This window comes from Populus trichocarpa, chromosome 4, assembly GCF_000002775.5.
Source record: "Populus trichocarpa isolate Nisqually-1 chromosome 4, P.trichocarpa_v4.1, whole genome shotgun sequence".
Classification (NCBI taxonomy): domain Eukaryota; kingdom Viridiplantae; phylum Streptophyta; class Magnoliopsida; order Malpighiales; family Salicaceae; genus Populus; species Populus trichocarpa.
The window spans coordinates 19,097,832-19,119,783 of record NC_037288.2 but is presented as its reverse complement, the minus strand read 5'-3'; the positions used below and the strand labels follow the sequence as shown (position 1 = coordinate 19,119,783).

The window sequence follows — 21,952 nt, the reverse complement described above, 5'->3', positions numbered from 1 at the left end:
TGATTTAAAATTATATTGTTTTAAACTTTTTTTTTTTAGATAAAAATAATGTTGTTTTGAATGCTTTTTATAAATTCAAATCAGGTTTTGATCGAATTTGCAAGTTGATCAACCATGTTAATTTTAGATCAACTCCTACATGGTTTAGTTTAAAATATAGTCTTGTCCAGGAGCTAGATCGATAAATTATTGGGTGAACCTGTTAGGCCGAGCCATGTTTAATAAGATTGTGTATATGTATTTATCTCATTATTTGTGTAAATGACTTATTTAAGATTTAATAGAAGAGGTAATTCCAATGTTTTTAAAATTGGTCCAAAAAAATCTTACTATTTATTAAGAGAGGGAAAAAAAGATATAAATAAGCTTGATATCATCAATTCTCTAACTTTAGATAGGGTTGTTCAAATGATGATGTCCTTAACTATGACTCATAAAATCAAGATTACAAGTGTCATAACCATCTAGTAGGTGATCTAGTGATAAAAATTTGGGATTAAGAGGTTTGCTTTCCCTATGGTCTCAGCCTCTCAGGTTCGAGCTCTATGATTGCTAATATGATGGGCATTGGAGACTTACATGGTCGTTAACTTCAAGGCCCGTGGGATTAGTCGAGGTGCGTGCAAGCTGACCAGGACACTCACGTTAAAAAAAAAAACAGTTTTTTTTCCCAAGTATATTAAAGATTATTAAAAAAAAATAAAAGGAGGGGTTTTATTTCTAATGTCTTCGAGCAAAAGGAAGGCAACGGAAACTGCCATTTCAAGCGATGATGATTGAGTTTTACCTTTGCCACTCATAATGGATCGTCTTTCGAACTTGGATTCCTTGTGTTCATTTTATTGTCACGATTCAGGGGACAATGATGCTGTTTTTAAAGCTTGCTCAGTGCCTAAAGATTTGTGGTCTTCTGCTGGTTTTGCAGCTCATAAGGATCGTCATCAGAATCTGGATTTCCTAGACTGGTTCGAAGTCATCAGGACAAATCTTGGAGTAGAGCAGCTGTGTTTAATCGCCGGTTGTTTTGGGATCTTGGGAAGCGCGAAATGTGATGATTTTTCAGGTGAAAACCCTATACAATGGCAGTTCAGATCACATCAAAGCCACATGTGGATTGTCATTTAGCAGATTGGCGTTTGTAATATGCACCAATTTTACTCTTGATGCTATACAACATCCTTTCCTTTAATTGCAACCTTAACTGAACACAGAGATCAAACATCTTTCTGAAGAAAAAACACCAGTCATTGAACCATCACAAAACCATATTAATTAGCACTAAATAAATATTTAGTTAGCGAGAAGCCTTCTTCAAAGGATACACCTCTAAGCTTGAGTAAAATCCGCACAACATTGCTTCTGTTTGCGATATAACTTAGGCATTGAAAGATAAAATTATTGCAAGCTCTGTCTTCAATTATATATAATACATCATTTCAATAAAATAGCAAGTTAAACAGTCAATCCAAAATCCTGTCTTCTGGATCCCGAAGTACCAGAAAATTGTCAAAGCAAGAAGTCAGAAGCAAAGCTTCCATGACCTGATCTGTTGTGTTCCATGATCAAATAATCATATGACTAAATGAAGAGCCTTAATTTGCTGAAGATACCCCAGGACCTAAAATTAATAAAGACACTGAATGTCTCAGACCCCAAATTCATGTTTCTGAAAACTTTTACATTTACAAGTACTTGGGATTTGAAAGTAATGGCAATGAATGAATGGGAAAACAAAAAAGAAAACACCATGACCTTGCTGGTTTGATCCAAATATTGAAAGACCAACTTGTTAGATAATTTTATGACTGTAGCAGATGCTTAAATTCATGACAATCAGCGCCAACCTCATTCAATGCCAAGTAAAGCTTTGGCACAATCTTCGCTAACATCAACTTGAAACCAACCGAAGTTAGATTGGAACTTTCCTTACTGCTTATAGAGCCATCTCGAGAGAGAGATCCAATTAAATTGCCTTGCATATACGCATCACAGGCCTTAAGAATGTAGTAACCACGCCTCCTGAAATGCTCCTTTACCAAGCATTCAAAATCCTGATGTGTATTAATATAACAAGACATTATTGTGATTAGTGAGCATATTTTACCAAGTAATGCATGCACAACTGCAGCACAATAAATAAAAATCATGTTCCCCTCAAAAAAACTGAACAAAATCCTGTTTGTACAGATCAAAGCCTGAAAAGATATGGACTATTGACCAAGTAAAAAGCAAATAAATAATCTAGTCTAGCAAAACGTCCCAATCCAATAAAATTATGAAAAAAAAAAAAAGGATCAAATAAAATAGTTCTTTACTCAGTTGTAATAGTTGGCATATTTGTTCAAACAACATTGCCTTCATATTTGTCAACCAAAATGATTGCCAAGAACCGAAATTGAATGTTTACACAAAAACAAAGAAAATATGAATAAAGGTGGGAAGGAGTGTAATTCTTGTGAATTAATATATTACCTTGGGGGGTTTTCGCATAAGATACATCATTGTCTTGCAGTTTAGCAAGAAAGTATTCTCGTTATATGACAACGATTTTTTCTCTCCTTCAGCTGTCCCGATCTGCTTATCATATCCAGCTTCATTAAAATATGGTCTAGAATTTAGCACCAACCCTTGAAGTGAAACTAGGACTTGAAGGATGCTAGAAGTCGAGTGCCAGACTTCATTTCCTCTGCCAGTCCAGGTATTTAAAAGGCTAAGGCACAACTTCCCCTCCTCGTACAAATTTGGATTTATTCGCCAACCACCAGAATGGTAGTATGCTGACTGCAACATCACATAGAACACAAAAAATAGAATCATGAACAACTTTTTCAAGGTCAAAATCGCATCAAACAATACAAAATCAGAACATAGCCTTCAAACCGAAGACCAATTATTAAGATTAGTACATCTTACAGGAGGGACATCAGGATACTCTCGTGGGAGGTGAAAGTCAAAAAAGAAGAGTCCATCTTGGTAAGGTGTTCCATATGCCCCAATTATTGTTGCTCTTAAGAGATCCATTCGATCCTCATAAACCCGTACGTAGATCTCATCTGTTAAAAAAAAATTATGGGAAGACCAAATGATGCTAGCTAGATATTCTAGAACATAGCATAAAATTTTACATAAACTGGACTACTCGAACCTGGCAGGTTGTTCTGGAGGATGTTCCAGTCTTGTTGAACCTTCTTAAGCCACTTCCTTCCATTTTTGATCTGCCAACTTCAATGCATGAGAAAATATTCAAAAATATCACAGCACATTTCAGACATTTAGAGTTCTTGATTGTTGCCATGAGGTGATAAGAGTAAAAAAATGAACACTTTAAAGACCTTGAGAAAAGAGGTAATCATTGCACTGTTGTCTATTACTAAGAGAATTTGAAGAATGTCAAAATCAACTGAGAGAAAGAGTTTACTTCAATGCCCGTGAAAGTCTGCCTATTTATTTTAGTCTCCTATGTTCAGAAGAATGAACAATTGTAAATTGCAATAATCGCACATCATACCAGTCTATTTGAATCAAGAAAATGATGGTCCAGAGGATCTTCAGCTGTGTCAAAATGTTTAAAGTAGTGGTGAATCCGAGCCTCAGAACATGTCATGGCATTTGACTTTTCAGTGCTTAAATTGCATGAAGTTTCTTCTGCATTTGATGATCCTGGGTCCTCCATTGACACATGTTTGTCTTTTTCATTGGTATTTTGCATACCACAGTTATTATTGACATTAGATTTTTCAGCACTGGACTCATCACTGGAATCTTTTTCTTCAGAAATACAGTTTGTTCCCTGAGAATGCAGTTTGTTTTCACCTTGGTAGCCTGAAAAATCTGGGTCGATATTTTTCTGACCTCGTGAAAATATTCCAGTGGCCAATCTTGCAACAAAGTCAAGTGCAGTGAGTGGAAAATTAAGTGCTGCATTCCTTCCAGAACTATAATTCTCCACACTCTCTTCCTCCTCTGAGTTCATGCCAGTTGCATCTTGCAGCACAACTGCCTGAACAACAGGTACTATCATCAGTTACTGAAATATCAATATCTTTCCAATCTAATAAGAGTATACCTAAGGAATGTTCAATTCATGTGAGAATGGTTAATCCAATGACATTAATTATTTAGCATTTGTTTATGGGTGAACCCAATCATGCGATGTTCCTATGTCTAAGATAAAGTAACTGATGCTGCCGAAGAGATTCCGAGAAAAGCAAGGTTAAAGGTTAAAACAAAATTTATGTATACAGCCTAGATTCTATACGTTACTGCTTACTCCATATCACCATGACGTTATATTCATAGAATCCTATATTTCAAGTGGTGAATTGTGGGTTCATTACTAAGATAATGAAATCAATAATCTACATAAGCTTCATAGTTTCTTTTCAATTTCTATGCCTCTCCTTGAAATCTAAAAAACAAAAAGTGTGAGCATATCATTAATTGATTAATGCTCACACAATCAAACTTCACAGACCTACTTTTACAAATATTTCCCAGCCACGGATATATTATGAAAGCTAGGTCCCATCCTATGACCCACTCATATGTTACCCTGATTACCCATTACGATTGTAGTCACCATTGCGTTTAACAATGGCATGCTACAGTTTCAAATGGATACACACCTCTTGAGTATAATCATGAGTGTCCCTCACATCATCATCAACTGTTTCCCAACTAGCTGCAGCTTCACTTAATTCACTCCCAGCTGAAACTGAATCATCATCGTCATCTCGACCAACCACAAAAATTGCTTGAGGTCCAACCTAATAACAAACCGAGCAACAAATTCATCAAACCAAACTATTGGGCCTATACATCATCATAATGAATATGTTAATAACTTTGTAATTTAAATTGTGAAGGTAAAAGAAACTTTAAATGACATCCAAAATCTCAAAATAAGAAACTATAGAAGTTGAGTATTTTCTCTTTCCTATATTGTAGAGCAGAATTCAAAAATAGAAAGGATCCTCCCAACTCTTTGCACCAAAAAGTTTCATGGGAAGGAGTTGCAGGAATCAAAGTAATTGAGTCATGAAGATACCAAAAAACAAGAGTTGATTGCATACCACTTTTGATAATTTAAAATGGAAAGTGAGAAAAATTTATACAAAAAAAATTCATAAGCATACCATTGAAACCATCCCATCAGCCCATGTGACTTCGAGATCACCATTCCTAAGACCAGATATATTCCCAACCCAAGAGAGATCTGAGGAGTCCATAGAAACATCATTACTCGGTGCATCCTCTCCTTTCTTATGTCCTAAGCACTTTTGTGTATTCATAATCTCACTTTGTCCACTTTGCTGCCTTGATTCCCCAATAGTTTCCAAATCAGAGGTGGTTTGATCAGACACAGAAACCGGGGATAATCGAACGACTACATCCCCATAGGAATAGTCATAATCTGGATGAGTCTCCAGCTCATACACACTTACAATTTCATCCTTGTCAAACTCACGAGGATCTTCTGCCCTGGTAACTGGCTTTAACCACTTCACACAAGCTGTTCGCTCTTTTGCATTAAGGCTTTTAACAACACCAACACGTCTAGATTCAAATGAGTTATCAACATCATCAGAGGCCTTCTCCACAACATACTGTTCAGCAACGAATTCATGATCACCAGGACTATCAATTGGAATCAATGTTGTAGAATTCAGCCCACGTTCTATAGCTCCATCCTGCCATGCTATATCGACCCTTGTCCTGGTGTTGACAATCAAAAGGGCTCTTTCAAAATCTTCCTCTTTTTTTATACTCTTCTTTTCTCTTCTGATTAAAACTTTACGTATCTTTCTGCGATGGGCAGGCACCTTTGAAACTGATGTTGAACTACCACAAGAGCTAGATTCATTACTTGCAATAATGGCTAAATTTCCATCCGGTGTTGTCACTGGATCAATTGCCATCGATCCATTCATATCATCTACTTCCTCATTTGCAACTCCTTCTGAATCACATCCATTTCCCAGTTGACTAGAATCTAATTCACATTTGGCTGGGTCATGGATTCCCAACTTCAATAAATCCTTGTCTAAAGTAACAGAAGATGATTGAGCAACAGATGATGGGAGAAGACACCAGTCACCCACTTGCCAACTTGCATGTGCAAAACAAGACAGCAGTTCTAAGTTCTTTGGATCCTGCTCTTCAGCAGGGGTAGTTGAAGAATCAGGTCCATAGCCAGCAGAAGCTATCCAATAGATGAAAACTGATCCAGATGTAACTTTAGTAACAGTACCTTCCAATCTATTAGCTTCCCACAAGCCGGATAGCCACCGAGAGTTTTTAAAAACTGATGATGAGGTAGCCCTTACACGCTGGCCAGGATGGTAAGGAAAATGTTCATCTTCCTCAAAGATACCCTTGGAAATTGGTTTTAGATGCAGTGGCTCAGCCCCCTTTACTTTGCACACAGAACCATCATCAAATAACACAGTCACATCATCTACAACATCATCAACTCTGCCTAACCAGGGACCAAAGACCACAAAGTCACCAACAGAAAATTCCCTAACACGCACCAAATTTATGGATGAAATGTCTTTTCTAACGGATCCATCAGGAGCTAACAAATCAACAGAGATATTAACATCCACCACAACACCTACTTGCCCTGTTGGATCTGAAGCAGATGCAACATAGTCCCCGTGTAAGAATCCTCGATCAATGACAGTTACATCATTGACATGTTGAACTGGTTTAACATCACCCATCCAAACTACTCGAACCTCATCAGTCTGAAGAGTTTCACTCTTATAATTATCGCTCCCTTCACTCCTATCGCCATTGGTATTATCATTACCATCATCATCAGCTCCCTCATTGCCAGCATCTTCATCGACATCACACTCATCTTCGTCATCGTCGTCGTCGTCGTCCTCATCCTCATCATCATCATCATCATCATCCATAATACTTCCATCCGAATCTGACTCACCAGCAACTTCACTCACTACCCCAACCACATTGTGCATTTTATGTCTAACAATATCTTGTCCATAAATATATGGCACATTATTCAAGTTCCCAACAACCTCATCCAGTTTTTTAACATTGTTTTCACTATCAACTTTCAACTCACAAACCAACCCATTTGCCATAGAACCACTTTGATCCAAGCTGTTTTTATCACCACCACTATCGACAAACCCGTTGACTTTGGAACTACTTTCATTTTGCATATTTTCTAGCTGAAAACACATATCGAAAAAGGTTTACCACCAAAACAAATTTCTTAAAAAAAATCCGTAACGTGGCATGTAATTCAAAACCCTCATCTTCTTTCTCAAAATAGTTTCTTAACACTACAACCAGCTCATATACAATAAAAAGTTTGCTTCTTTTTTCATTCAAAAACTGCCCTGAGGCTCAAACCTTTACACTGTAAAATAAAAATCGGCAGGTGGGCTGCCATTCAAATGCAATAACAAAAACAATACTATGCTACACAAACAGCGCTGATTTTTTCATAACTCATAAAAAGATTAAAAAAACAAAAATCCCATTTCCTAAACTAATATTTGCAATCTAATCAAACAAGAAAACGCATATTCATTAACATAACACGTGATTAAAACCAATCTTTTATTTCACATCAAAATTTCACTAAACATCAATCAATATCAAAAGAAGTTAATAATCATTAATACAATAAAAATAAAACCAAATAATTAATGCCAAAAAACTCACCAATTAATAAAGAAAAAAAAAAAGACGAAGCAGCTTCAAATTGATCAAGCTCAAATCCACATAATACCGGCTCAACAGCTACAATCCGTCAAAAACTACCCAATAAAAAGCAAAAATTACCACGATACAATCGCAAAATTACAAAAGGTTTTATTTGATTTTTTTTAAAAGGAACGGTCTTCGAATAATCAGGAAGAATCGTGTGTGTGTTTTTTTCATGAATATTACATATGAATGAAGCAAAAAAACAAGTGAAAAACTGAGGAGGAGACATGGGAGCTGGATTCTGATTTCTGAAGCGGTGTTTTAAGGGTATGTTTGTAATCTTACAGTGTGGTGTTAAATTAGGCGTGTAAAAACATAGGACTGACTTAAAATGTTCTCGTCTTTTATGTTGTTTGATGGATCAAGAAATAGAATTGGCCGTTGGATTTGATGAATATAATTGAGTCAAGGATTTTATTAAAAATGGTGTGATGGGTACTTTTGGGGGTTGATAGCGGTAAAATTAGTTTGCACTTCTGCTTTTAAGAAGAATGAACAGGACTTTTATCAGTTGAAGGCAGTTGTTTGAAGGTGTTTTTAAAAAAAATTTAAAATTTAAAATTTTTTGTTTTGTTTTATATTAATATGTTTTTGATATTTTTATATTATTTTAATATGCTGATATCAAAAATAATTTTTAAAAAATAAAAAAAAATATTATTTTAATGTATTTTGAAATGAAAAACACTTTGAAAAGCATCCGCTACCACACTCTCAAACACCCTTTAGTATGGTTGGAAACGTGATTTTTTTAAAATTTAAAATTAAATTTTTTTACATTTTCAGATCGTTTTGGTATCCTGATATTAAAAATAATTTTAAAAAAAAATAATTTTAATATATTTTTAAATAAAAAACATTTTAAATCGTAATTGCTACCCCAATCTTAAACAGAACTAAAGTTGGATGGACAAGTTGAAGTTTTGAAGGAAAAAGCAATGTGAGAGTTGGTAGTAGGGTTATATCCATCCATCTTGAATCCCAAAAAAAATAAGAATTGGGAAAAAATAGTCGAATTCAAGGATCCTATAAAAAAAAAATGGGGACTTATGGGAGGGTTCAATTGATCAATTTTTAATAGAATTCAAGGATTAATAAGTTCCATGTGATTATTTATTTTCTAATGCCTTTATAGTTTTTGGTTTAATTTTAAAAATTTAACTTGAGCTCATAGTTATTAGCCATCTAACTTCATCACCAATTATGTTACTCTGTAAATATAGACTGTGAGCAAATTCATTTGCACTCTTTTTCTTCACCATTGCCCACTCACTATTCTTCCCTCGCCTTTTTGTCATTCCTCTCCCAAAGTCGGTACTGGTTTTAAATTTTAATTATATTTCTTTTCATTATTATAAACATGAATATTAAAATCAGCTTGTATATATCTTGACTAATTTCATAGGTCCTGAAATTAATGATCATGTAAATCTTCAGTGATCCTGAAATTTAAAAGACTTGAACTAATGATTTTTAGAGAACAAACTCAAAACCTGATGAGTTAAACTATATTTTTTATAATTTTTAATTATATAATCCTTGTCTTCTTCGGTGGCAACCCCACATTGTTTTAAATTTTTATTAAATATTAATGAAGAAATAATAATTATATTCCTTTACGGCAGTGCTCTCCTAGATCCCTTGTATGCATGATGATTGTGTAGCTGTTTGTATATCATTCTATCTTTCAAATAAACTGTTTTTTTTTTTAATCAACTTGATTTGATTTGGGAAACATGTCTACGAGAATTGTTCTGAAAAGTTACGTATCGGCAACAGGACACTCTTCCTTGGGAAATAGAAAGCGTGCACTAGTCAAACTTTACCTTTTTCAAAAGCAGGGGTAGGATAAGAATTTGACATTGGTAATCTCATCATTAATAATTTTTAAAAAATATATTTTTAAAAAATCTATCAAACAAGAACAAAAAATAAATAAAAAATAAATTAAATTAATATAAATTTAAAATATTTATTACAGATTTAAACATTTATAAGTTCGAATACAATTAATCTATAATAAAAACTAGGGGTGAGAAAAAAAACCGAGAAAATCAGAAAAAAAATAACTGAAAAAACCGAACCATGAAAAAAAACAGATTAAACCGATTAAAATTTTGAAAAAACCGGCCGGTTTGGTTTTGGTTTTATAAGCCTAAAACCGAACCGAACCCAAACCGGAAAAAACCGAGCCAAACCGGCAAAAAACCGAGCCAAACCGGTTTGAACCGGTTTTTTCATAAAAAACCAAACCAAAACCGGTCGGTTTGAACCAATTTCGGTTTGGTTTTTTTGATAAAAACCAAACCGAACTGAAAATGATCACCTCTAATAAAGATAGTAAAGCAGAAAAAGGCGGGTCTTCACCTGGACCGTGGAATAAAAAAAAAAAAATATGTATCACTATAATTTTGTTTTCAATACCAATCAACGGAGTTGGTTCTTGTAGTATTAAGTCTTTTTCAACAAACAACAAAATTGATTTTTAATTTATTGGTCTAAAATTACTTTATATTTTAGAGTTTAAGTAGTTGAAATCGACTGTGAGTACCAAATTTGGGTATATGAATTTATAAATTAAATTTTTATTTATCAAATTAATAAGAAAGGAATAGTTAAATTCTTACTATTAGGATGTGACAGCTATTTTTTCTTTTCAGCATTCAACAGGATCGAAGGCTGGGAAACCAACAAAGAAGAGATCATATCTTTTTACAGCATGGCGCGCATTACCAAAAGTCAAATCTTTGCTTAATTACCAAATCTTAAATTAATAATTATTTTTAGGATTACTATCTATAATTAATAATTCTCCAAATGATTTTTCACATTCACGTAATATATGTTGCTCGAAAGAATTAATTTTTTAATCTTATGTTTTATGTTACATTGTTGCAATGAGATACTGGGTCACTATGCTTAATTATTATTATTATTTATTTTTTTATTAGATTATTTTAATTATGCGTTTATGATGACGTGGAAGTTTGTTAGTTAACTCATATTTATCTATATATATTTTTTATTTTTTAATATTAATATAATAATTAAGTTTCATGTTTCAATTCAACTAAAGGAACGTCGCGGTTCAATTCGCGTTCTCAAAAAATTTGAAATTTTTTTATTTTTGCTAAAATTTAATATGGTTTGTACGTTTTGGATCGTTTTGATATGCTGATGTCAAAAATAATTTTTAAAAAATAAAAAAACATCATTAACATATATTTTAATACGAAAAATTATTTGAAAAACACTCACAACCACACTCTAAACATCCTCTAATTACATATTTAATGAGATTCATGATTTTTTATTTTCAGACTTGGCGGAACACGCAGTACAAATCTAGTTACTACCGTACTGCTATGATCTAATCTCATATACATAAAGCGATAGATAACTTTTTCCTAATAATGACACTTTGTCATGAAGAAAAACTCGATCTCTATCTACTCTTCTCATTCTACCTGGATTTCTAAATGGATTTGACATTCCGTAAATTGATTCCTGAACAAGCAAAACTAAATAAAGGAGAAAAAAATTAACCCTGTAGAGATTCATAACTTGTATATGATCACAATTCATAACATTCCGTTAAAAACAAAGGATTTTCTTCACGATAAAGTAAAAAGTTATCTGTCGCTTTTTATATATATAAAAAAACAAGATTTTACTATTTTAGCGATATTGTGATTGACTATAGGAGTTGAGACTTTACCGGTGCAAATGAATAATGTTTCAAGGTACATTGGATTAGAGCCAAGAAGATCCCACGTATTATCACAATGATATGAAAAGGATTGTTTCTCTGTTTGCATCTTGAAATTGTGCGCTTCACTGATTGGAGATTTATTCACACATGAATGGACCCCAGTGGCAAGGGATGTAAATAAATTAAGAAAAACATCGGCTGGGTAGGCTGCTGAGCTACAACAATATGCTTAAGATTGTTGTTGAGCCTCTGCTAAACAGCTTGTTTCCCTGCACTTTGTTTTCTTACCAGCATCCATTGGAATTATTCGGTTTTCACTTGTATTCAAAAACTCTTAGTGAATAATAATAATAAAAAAAGGCTTTGGCTAGAGAGAGCTATACACACACAAGCCATAAACGGACGAAACCACATGATGAGTAAAAACTAAGCTGTTAAATCATTGCAATGACAAAGAGTCATCCCCATGGGCACGGAAACAAGTAGCAAAGAACAAAGAGTTGCTTAGATAAATCATAACTTGGCATTCGACAGAGTTGTTTGATAAAATGCACGACAATTCATAGGCATCAATTAAGCAAGGACAGATTAAGTATGAATTGCATACATAAAATCTGATCATGTTGTGATAAGAAAGAGGTTCGCTGACAAACTTCAATTAAGCTCCATAGGGAGGAAGTCTGAAGCAATACTCCACCAGTCTGTGAAAAGACCTCAACCTTAAAACTAGACATTAACTTACTACTAGCTAGAGAAAATAATAGAGCAGCATAGCAATTTATATAACACTTCCTATCATAGTATGAACCACATTGTGAGGACAGCTTGAACCGTCACTCAAATGCCCACTGGTTCTCCCTGCGCACCTCCTCTTCTTCCTCTGGAGTGAAGTCATTCTTGATGTTAAATGTCTTGCGAATCTCTTCTGGAGTCTTCCCCTTGATCATGTCAGCCACAGTCTGGCAGGTCAAATCTAGCAAGCCCTTGATGTTCAGATAGTTAGCTGCCTGAAAACAACATTAGAAGTTAGCCATGGTAATTCACATACAGTGTATGCATAACAAACAAATACACAGAAAATGATAACTAGCAACAGCTTAGAAAAGGATAATCTCATATGAGAGTATTCAAATACAGATACCTGGCAACTGACCCACATATACCAAACTATTAATTCGATTGCCATAAGCAAGCCGTCAAAGCTCAACCGCCATGAATTATACATTGAAGCCGGAAACAAACATAAGGCTTATTTCCCTCCAAATTTCACATCAAATTTTATCTAAAAGAATCAAAAAGTAGAAAACAAAAGATCCTTCTTTCCACACTTTCTAGCGCAAGGGAGTCATAAACTAATAATAGTTGAAAGCAAACAGGCAAAAAAAAAAAAAAAAACTGTCATAGCATAAAACACAATCCCCAGAAACTCAATAAAAATTATCGTTTTTTTTTTAATATTTTCCATGAAACCAAATAGGAAAAAAATCTGCAAACAAAATACCAGGCAGAGAACTCAAACAAGGAGAAATTAATAAATATAAAAAAAGGGTCAAAAAGGAAACTCGAACCCTTACCAGGATGAGGTCAAAGAGGGTATTTTGGTCAACCTTGACAAACTCGGTGTCCCAACTCTTCAAAGACTCATCCTTCTCAGCAACACCTGTAACATTCTTCTCCTTATCAGAACCAGCTTCCACATGTTTCTTGCAGTACTCGATAACCTTAGCAAGAATCTTGCTTGTCACGTTAGGCAACGGGATCTCGTTATCGGCGCAGTCATCTTCAATCATGTGTTTGATGGTTTGTGACTCCACGGCGACCGCTTCATCGACGACGAATGTCTCGCCATCGGATGATTTGAGGGTGATTTTCTTTGATTCTGACATATTGGGAAAGAGATAAAAGCCCTAACCCTAGATTAGTCTAGCAAGAGAAATCAGAAACTGAAATTGTTATTTGATAGTGAAAGGGGAAGGGTCGTTTTTATAGAAGAATTTTTGGTACCTGAAACGGTGTCGGTTTTGGGAATTGGTGTGTGTTTCGGATTCGGATATGACAGGGTATTACGTTTAGGTCCTGATTTTTAATAAGCTAAAAAAGGGGTTGGTTTTGAAGAATCCTTTGTAAACACGGAGAAGGAAAAGGGCATTTTGGGAAGTTTGTTCTTTAGTTTCTCCCTCCTGTTTGGTTGCGATTTGAGGAGGAAATTACGGTTTTGTGCCCAGGGATCAATAAATTTTGGTTGGTGGGTGGGTTATTTTATTTTGAGAGATAAACGGGGCAAAGAATAAAGATAAGGTAGCAATAAATTATTATTATCAAGTGGTCTACAAAGTTTTTATTTATTTTGTGAGTAAGCGTAATCCAACGTAATATTAATCGAGTGATTATATGAATAGGCATTGCATATGATGATGTACTAAAGAATCTATTTTTTTTTAAATGCTTATACGTTAATTAATTAGTTAATTTCTTAATTTTAATAATTTGATTCATTCTTTATGATTAAAGTGGTTGATGGTTGGTGTCTAATAAACTAAGGTTGTCGGTATCTATAAAAAGTCTTTTTTGAAGGATTTAAAAACTCTTCGATGCTTAAGTATCTTTTAAGATAAAGAATAATGATATTTTAGAGAAAAACTCTAAAAATAAATATGCAGTAAAGAATAGAGATTGTGAACCTATTTTCATTGAAGGATTCATAAGGTCTTTATAGCTTATGAACCTTGTTTTATTACGGAAATAAGAGGTTGGAGTACCATCTTGCCCTAATATCATTACTGAGGGAAAATATCACTAACTAACACATACATTAATGAGAGATAAATATCTTTTACATATCATTAATGAATGATAAATAGTCATTACACATCATTATTCAAGGATAAGTGGTAGGGTTTTTTGAAGACTTTTTTAAATCTAGGAGTGTAGATAAATGAGTATCTTTAACCTTAACGTTTTATGTTAAAGATCACGAGAAAAAAAAAAAGTGAAGTCTTGTGACCCAATATGAAGTTTAGAAAGATAATTAGTTCTATATCCATTTGGGCTATGCAATATGCAAAGCCCCAGCATGTTGGATCTATAGTTTGCCAAACCTATATATATGTGGGCTTAGTGCGTAGTTGAGCCCGTAGATGTTAGCTTATCACCTTGTCTATGGTCTTTTTAAACATGGATTTTAGACAAAATAACATATATAAAATATGTTGATCCCATCCTTGAAAGACTGAGTTCATCCCATCCTTGAAAGAGTTATGAGACCATTTCCCTTAAGCATCACATGGAGAAAATTAAAACATTGTTATTTTGAACAAGTTAATTCATACATAAAAAAACTTTCATTGTTAGTCTTTGACTATGATACATTTTATTACCCTCTGAGGTATAACCAACTCAATAACTTGGGTATCGAGTTTCTATTGAGATCATGTTCTTAATTCCACAAGTGAGGAGATAATAGAGTTTCTTTATTAGATGTATTTTGGATAATTGACTCACTTTTCCTTGGATAGTTGCCAAAGAGACTTTACAAGTTTTACGGTTTGAACCAACACTCTATTTCCACTTGTGGAAAACTTTTAAGCTTTCAAGGTTCCAATAACATTCATGAAGTCGACAAAAATATATAGCCTGGATTTATTTGTCTCACAAGGCCTCGGTCAAATAGGAGAAGTTATATTAACCTAGAGCAATAAAAAGGCTATATAGCCTTCTGATTCTCTCACAACCAGTGTACATCTAATATTGTAGTAGATCATGTCTTCCAAGCTGATTTGGAGCATTCTTGATCATTAAAGTAGTATTTCTTGTTAAAGGAACTTTATTGGTATCATCAATGAGATCATAAGAATGCACATCATCCTCCTGGTTTAGTGATGTTATAGCTTCGTGAAGCTTTTCTTGGCTGGTATGTTAGTGTTAAACACGATACAAGTTTAACACGAAAATCGTTAAAACCCATAATAGAAATTGGTTCCAAGTTATTATATTAAGCTTGTTGGGCTCGAGTATCCCTTGAATGACTAGCACTATCTTTATAAGGAGTTGAACCTAATTGAAGAGTTGTTTATGCTCTGATAGAGTAGTTATGTTAGCAGCTGTAAGGAGGTCCGTAATACGTTCCATCTAAAACATATCATAACCATCTATCATTGATAATGATTAGGGATGTAGAAAAAAAAATAGTTATAAAAGAATAGTTGATGACATTTTTAAATGGATTGGCCTTTTGTTTCATCCCTCTAGATGACGTCAATGATGATGTCCTAAAGAATCCAAGTAGCTTAAACACAAGACTTATGTATTGGATAATCAGTTAATCTCTTGGTTTTAACAATCTGACTCATTCTCCTAGCTAAGTTGACTGGTGCCTGGTAAGTCAAGGTGGTCAGTGGCTAATATATGTAAAAGATCCCTTTTAGTGGAAATGTGAACTTTCTGATATTTAAGTAAGTATTTTTTTTAGAAAAAAAACAATAATATTTTAGAGAGATTTTGAAAATAAATATACGATAAAGAATAAAGATTGTGAACCCTTTTTTCATTAAAGGATTCATAAAATCTTTATAACTCATGAGTGTTATTCTTTTGTGGAAAGGAGGGGCTTGAGTGTCATTTTTCTCTGATAGCACTAACAAGAAAAAAATATCCTTGACACCTGCATTAAAAAGAGATAAATATCTCTTACACATCATTACTTAGGGATAAATATCACTTATACATCATTAATGAGGAATAAATTGTAAGACCTTTTGAAGACTTTTATACATCTACAGGTGAGAGAGATGAATATTCTTGAACTTAATATTTTATGTTAAGGGTCGCGAGAAGAAGAAAAAAACAGAGTCTTTCGGCCTAATATGAGACCTAGAAACATTATCAGTTCTATATCTATTTAGGCTAGGCGAGATGTTGAGTCCTAGGACGTAGTTGCTAGACCTACATATAAGCTGAGCCCAGAAATAATTGGATTATCACCCTGCTTTTTGGTCTTTTTAAATATAAATTTTAGTTAAAAATAATTTATATATATATATATAAAACATATTGAATCCATCATAATGTCATGCTAATTACATTTTAAAGTAATTAAGATACGATATTGCTTTAATTGTAATTAATAATTTGTGAACGATCACTAGGGGCACATAAGAGTCAGCTTTAATGTACATTGTATTTTTTTTTCACTTTTCGGCTGTGTTTGTTTTCCAGAAAATAATTTTCGGGAAATTATTTTCCAAACTTTCCTGTGTTTATTTGCCCTTAGGAAAATTGGTCAACGGAAAACACTTTCCGGTCAAAAGAAAGTTTGGCTTGGTTTTCAGAAAAGTATTTTCTTTTTATTTTGGACGGAAAACACTTTCCGGAAGTTATGAAAAATTTAGAAATGTCATATTATTTGCTGATTATATCAAATTTGGTCCTCAAACTTTTGATTGCTATATATATTTTATTTTGAATATTTGTTTTTCAATTTCATCCCTTAGAATTTAATTTTTATATTAATTTTGGTCCTCATTTTTATAATTGTTATTTGCTTTTCCCTTATCATTTTTTAATTGAGATTTTTTATCTATCAAATTTGATCCTCATTCTTTTGATTGTTACTTATTTTATTTGAAATAATTTATAAAATGTTAATTATTATTATTTTTATTTCTTCATCTTTTAATTTTTTTATTTTTTAGATTTGATCTCTATTATTTTGATTATTATTTATTTTATTTGAGATAATTTATGAAATTATATTTTTTTTTTCAATTACATTCTCATTCAACTTTTTAATTTGTAAGATGTGTTCCTCATTATTTTAATAAACTTGAAAAAAATAAAGCATTAATAAGTTATTTTCCAGCTCATTTTCCATGACATAACCAAACACTGGAAAGTATTTTCAAACTTATTTTTCATTACACTACCAAACATCGGAAAATAATTCACTTTTCCTAAATTTACTTTAAAAAAAAAATTACTTTCCAACAAACAAACGAGGCGGATTCATTAATCATTGCGTGGCTATTTTTTTTTAATGATTTCTAAGGCTAATTAATAGATCTTTTCTTAGTCAGGTCGTTAATGGGTAATTACACTCGGATTGGAATCGTTGGGAGAAATTTCTTTTTTATATCCTCCTTTTGGAATTAAGATAATAACATGGGGAAGAATCTCTTTTAAATCAAACCTCAAGGGTTACCTATCAAATCTAAAATTAACAACTCATAATCTAGAACTTACTTTCACACCCTAGTCTAAGAGTATATTTGTAGAATATGTTGTTATATCAAAGAATGCTACGAGTAGTGATTTTTGCACACCAGATGAGTGAACCGATTCCAATAACAGCATCATGATCTACACAGCCGAATCATGGTAGAACACGATACATTTTGGAATGTTTTATTTTATATATATTATTTTTTATTTTAAATTAATTTTTTTATGTTTTTATATTGTTTTTATGTTAAAAATAAAAAAATATTTTTTTAAATGGATTTTCAAGTTAAAAATACTTTGAAAAACAATTAAAATTTTAAAAATTGAACTGAGAAATTAACCCACCAAATCCAAATAGCTTAAAGCATAGTGTCAACAACATAAGCTCAGAGCAAAATATTGCTATTTAAGTTCATAATACTCATTACACGGTTGTTATGCATCTACCAAGAGAAAATCATAGTAGAGACCATGATCCGATATTCAGAAACACACACATTATAAACCACAAGGCCCCTAGATGATGATCAGCCTTCCATGATTTATAGCTTTGAAACAGGTAGACCTGTGGCAAAAGCAAGATAACAAGGTCAAGAGATGCCTCAAATGTGGAGACTGGAGATTCACTTGGCAAACAATTATCCAAGTCCTTTGCATTACCTAAGGCTTTTGCGTTCACAATACTTGGACTTGCAGCAGGTGGAGGAGCATTCTCATTCAAAAATGGTGCTACCCCATTCGGATCGCCCCACACTGGATACCCTTTAATCTTTCCCTGCAATACAGAGAGCAGCCAAAACATAGGGATTAAACATCAGCTAAATGAACTTGAAAATGGCTCTGGAGCTACTTGTTTGATTTTTTTCTAAATTTCAACGTACCAGGACATTCAGAGCAGCTAGTGTTGCCATTCCTTCACGAGTCCACTACAAAACCAACGAGGCGAAATATTTGTTAATGTCACTGATTGGCCATGGAAAGCCTTAATGACCTCGGTCAAATCATGTATCTATCAGTTTTACCTTGGAAGCAGAAGCAATGTGAGGTACAACAACAGCATTCTTCATGTCAGCAAGCCCGGGCTTCATGTAAGGTTCATCCTGATACAAAAGAATTGGAGAACAATCATGCATGACTTAATGGTGGTTTCGCTTTCATCGACAAAAATTGAGACAGAGAAGTCCAGTTCAGTTACCTCAAAGACATCAAGGCCAACACGAAACATAGGATTTTGTTTCAAATGCTCTACAAGGGCTACTTCATCAACCACTGGACCCCTACTGCAGTTTACAAGGATTGCTTCCTACAGATGCAGAAGGTAATTTGCTCAGTGCTAAGGTTTGCCTTCTCAAATAACTCTCGGTGTCTACAAGAACATTGCTTCAAATAGTTACCTTCTTCATTGTTGCAAGGCTTTCCTTGTTGATCAAATGGTAAGTGGTTTTGTCCAATATTGGGTGAAGACTTATCTACAATGAACACCGATGGCAATCCATATTATTTGAATAGACAAAAATCAAACTTAAGAGCATTGTAAGACACAAATTATCAGCAAAGGATTCCCACCACATCTGCCTCTCGAAGCACCTCATCCATGCTGGCTGCTCTTTTCCAAGTAACTGGCTGCTCGCCGTTAGCTTTTAGGAATTCACCATAAGCTGCAATCACAAAGCATACTATTATGACTACAAAGAGGAATTGAAAAGTAAATAATTTTGATAGATTCTCAGAAGCATGCCTGTAACAAACTTCTCTAAGCGTGTGGATTGGTAGAGATCATAGTAAATAAGATTCATTTTGAACCCTTCAACCTGTAATAAAGAAGGAAAGAGTATATTTAAACATGTGGTCTGCGATTTCAAAACCATAATTTCTGGCAAAGTACAAAAATCCTTAAACATTCATTCACAGCATGTTTTACGACATGAAATTGCGCTATGAACTAGCGTGGACTGCCTCGTGCCATCAAAGTTTTCTTTAACAGCAGATTAATGCTTATATATGTGTATCAACTCTAATTAAATTGATTTGCTAAGCTTGATATGTGAGTCCACTAAACAATCCAGTTGACTCGGAAATTCAGCTACTCCAAGCCAGGTCTTTAAAAGGAATTACATATGATATACCCAGAATCAAGAGATTACCATCATTCTGGCATAAGCGGATCCAATGCGACCAGCTCCAATGACACCAACAGTTTGTCCTTTGAGCAAGTTTCCAACAAACCTACAAAAAACATGACCAAATCAAATAGTCATACAACTGCATTTACACAATCACTTGGAATCTAACACATGTTAAGACAAGCGATGATTGGAGTCATACAGGTGAGGAAGCCATCCATCGTATAAGCCTGCCCTCATGAACTGGTCTGCTTCAACAATTCTTCTAGCAGCAGCTAAAGAAAGTGATGCTGCCAACTCTGCAGTTGTCTCTGTAAGCACTCCCTAACCAAATAACCAACCCGTCAATCAATTCACTTGCCCCCAGGAATTCCAGACTTGCTCAAAACATGTATAAAAGAGATTGAACTTACAGGAGTATTTCCAACAGCAACACCATGCTTGTTAGCAGCATTTACATCAACATTATTGTAACCAACAGCCATGTTACTAAATGCCTTTCCACCTGCCCTGCTTAATGCTGCAAATAATGTCTCCCCCCAATCTTCTGTCAACTGAATCACCAAATAGTACAAAACCACAGTTCTTAAACATGTAAACAGCAATTTCCAACATGAACCCACATAAGAAATTAATGAATTACCTGGCCTATTACACCATCACACTTATCACCAATTAGAGCAATAATATCCTCAACAGACAGTATTGTTTTCTGCTGGGTGCATATCTAGTAGACATTAAAGCCAACAAAAACAAAAGTCTGTCAAATTCACAAAATCGTTTTAAGAAATTGAAAAACAAAGATGGCCCTTTACAGACATCAAGTAAATTACCTCAACACGACAGTCTTGCTCAATCAAGAGATTGATCCAGCGAGTTCCAGGCATTGATTTGGTGCTAACAACCCTGTACTTGCCATTTGGATTGTAGACTTCAATTGAAATTGGTTTTGCCATTGAAGCTACCTAGCTAGAAGCACCAGAGCTCAATAAAGAATGTGAGGGGCACAGTACATTGCATTACAAGTGAGTGGCCTTTTTAAATTTCTGGTAGTCTAGTTAGTAAGACAAAATTGCTATAATGTGGTGGTGCACACACTATATCCAAAGTCTTGTCCAATGAGGTTAGGCTTTTCGCTTTGGCTGTTGACTTTGGAAACTTCTGATTTGCTATCTGTTAATGGGGTGCAAGATGATATGGGAGGTTGGTTAGTGATTGGGTGTGGTCTATTAGGATAGAGCCATGAAGGGTGTTTTGTGGTGGTGTTGTGTTGAGTCATTGTGGCTCGGAAGTTTTGGACCTTCCATTTGGTATAAAGATAATGGTGAGATGGCACTTGTGTAAGTTTGACACATAAGGTTGCTTTTATCACTTTTAGTAAATGACGGAAATAACCCAAGTTGTTTGGACAATGCTAGCTTAGAGGTCATCTGATATGGTCCTTGTGGAGAATTCTCTACAAGCCATGGCAAGAGTAAACCTTTCATTGGCTAACTACTATGAAAATAATTTCGGAGATACGACCAGAAAACCAGAAATCAATCCCATCAGATTAGCCTGGATCATGGAATGGCTCGAGCCTCAGTTGGACCAGGCTTAATCAATTCAGACTTGAGAGCCACCATATACAGACCACTTTTGTGTAGCAACAGTAAAGGGCCGTGGCTAGCCCTATTCGTGGATTGATTCAGCAGTCAAAGGGAACCATAAGTTCCATTTATCAATCATGAAAATAAATGGTAAACCAATTATTTGTCATCAAATTGCTTTGATCAACAACATGTTGTAAGAATTGCTTTTAGAAAAATTAATGCGTGCTTCCGTTCTGACTCGGTCCACTGCAAAACAAGAAAAAAAATCGACCAACTTTTTGATAAAAACAAAATTTCCTCTGATTCCAAGTACTGGGCGTTTCTTTTACGAAGCACCCTAACTTTTTTTTCACTACAACCGAGCCAAAGAAATTGAGTTTTCTATCCTTTTTTCTTCTCCGATGTGAACAAAATGCCAGCACTGGATCAAATGCATCAGATTTAAAGGACCATCCCTGCAGCACTCGCCAAATATGGCAAAATCCAGTGTGGAACGGTGGCTCAACTAAATTACTGATTGGCACTCTGTTTTGCGTGTGCCGAGCGCATGCCAAAGCGAGGAG

General features: G+C 34.2%; 3 protein-coding genes across 5 annotated transcripts; all 3 read right to left on the bottom strand.

Moving 5' to 3' along the window:
- Nucleotides 1-1,408: 1,408 nt before the first annotated feature.
- Nucleotides 1,409-8,057, bottom strand: LOC7470409 (probable ubiquitin-conjugating enzyme E2 23). Of its 3 annotated transcripts, XM_024599798.2 has the most exons (8): nt 7,702-8,057; nt 5,136-7,202; nt 4,626-4,766; nt 3,509-4,000; nt 3,146-3,215; nt 2,914-3,053; nt 2,473-2,781; nt 1,409-2,051 (listed from the first exon to the last, which is right to left on the bottom strand). In XM_024599798.2, the coding sequence occupies exons 2-8, from the start codon at nt 7,191-7,193 to the stop codon at nt 1,800-1,802; spliced, it is 3,462 nt and encodes a 1,153-aa protein (XP_024455566.1). In that variant the 5' UTR covers nt 7,194-7,202; nt 7,702-8,057; the 3' UTR covers nt 1,409-1,799. The 3 variants fall into 3 exon arrangements, with proteins under 3 accessions (XP_024455566.1, XP_024455565.1, XP_024455567.1); XM_024599797.2 differs by lacking the exon at nt 7,702-8,057 and having other exon boundaries at nt 5,136-7,685; XM_024599799.2 differs by lacking the exons at nt 1,409-2,051; nt 7,702-8,057 and having other exon boundaries at nt 2,570-2,781; nt 2,907-3,053; nt 5,136-7,689.
- A 3,884-nt stretch (nt 8,058-11,941) lies between these two features.
- Nucleotides 11,942-13,426, bottom strand: LOC7470408 (SKP1-like protein 1A). Its single transcript, XM_002305489.4, has 2 exons — nt 13,033-13,426; nt 11,942-12,465 (listed from the first exon to the last, which is right to left on the bottom strand). The coding sequence occupies exons 1-2, from the start codon at nt 13,342-13,344 to the stop codon at nt 12,292-12,294; spliced, it is 486 nt and encodes a 161-aa protein (XP_002305525.3). The 5' UTR covers nt 13,345-13,426; the 3' UTR covers nt 11,942-12,291.
- A 4,577-nt stretch (nt 13,427-18,003) lies between these two features.
- LOC7453649 (glycerate dehydrogenase) lies at nt 18,004-20,838 on the bottom strand. Its single transcript, XM_002305488.4, has 13 exons — nt 20,631-20,838; nt 20,441-20,524; nt 20,211-20,351; nt 20,000-20,121; nt 19,819-19,900; nt 19,413-19,485; nt 19,241-19,332; nt 19,069-19,143; nt 18,870-18,977; nt 18,697-18,774; nt 18,556-18,600; nt 18,335-18,449; nt 18,004-18,239 (listed from the first exon to the last, which is right to left on the bottom strand). The coding sequence occupies exons 1-13, from the start codon at nt 20,751-20,753 to the stop codon at nt 18,217-18,219; spliced, it is 1,161 nt and encodes a 386-aa protein (XP_002305524.4). The 5' UTR covers nt 20,754-20,838; the 3' UTR covers nt 18,004-18,216.
- Nucleotides 20,839-21,952: the final 1,114 nt, after the last annotated feature.

Excerpts from the sequence above, each read along its gene's own strand:
- LOC7470409 (XM_024599797.2), bottom strand. The coding sequence starts at position 7,214 with ATGTGTTTTCAGCTAGAAAATATGCAAAATGAAAGTAGTTCCAAAGTC. Across the intron at positions 4,767-5,135 it reads CTGATGGGATGGTTTCAATG|GTTGGACCTCAAGCAATTTT; the intron begins GTATGCTTATGA and ends GTTTGTTATTAG. Across the intron at positions 3,216-3,508 it reads TTCTTGATTCAAATAGACTG|ATCAAAAATGGAAGGAAGTG; the intron begins GTATGATGTGCG and ends TGAAGTTGGCAG.
- LOC7470408 (XM_002305489.4), bottom strand. The coding sequence starts at position 13,344 with ATGTCAGAATCAAAGAAAATCACCCTCAAATCATCCGATGGCGAGACA. Across the intron at positions 12,466-13,032 it reads CCCTCTTTGACCTCATCCTG|GCAGCTAACTATCTGAACAT; the intron begins GTAAGGGTTCGA and ends TGTTGTTTTCAG.
- LOC7453649 (XM_002305488.4), bottom strand. The coding sequence starts at position 20,753 with ATGGCAAAACCAATTTCAATTGAAGTCTACAATCCAAATGGCAAGTAC. Across the intron at positions 19,901-19,999 it reads GATGGATGGCTTCCTCACCT|GTTTGTTGGAAACTTGCTCA; the intron begins GTATGACTCCAA and ends TGTTTTTTGTAG. Across the intron at positions 19,486-19,818 it reads CCGCTTATGCCAGAATGATG|GTTGAAGGGTTCAAAATGAA; the intron begins GTAATCTCTTGA and ends TCTTTATTACAG.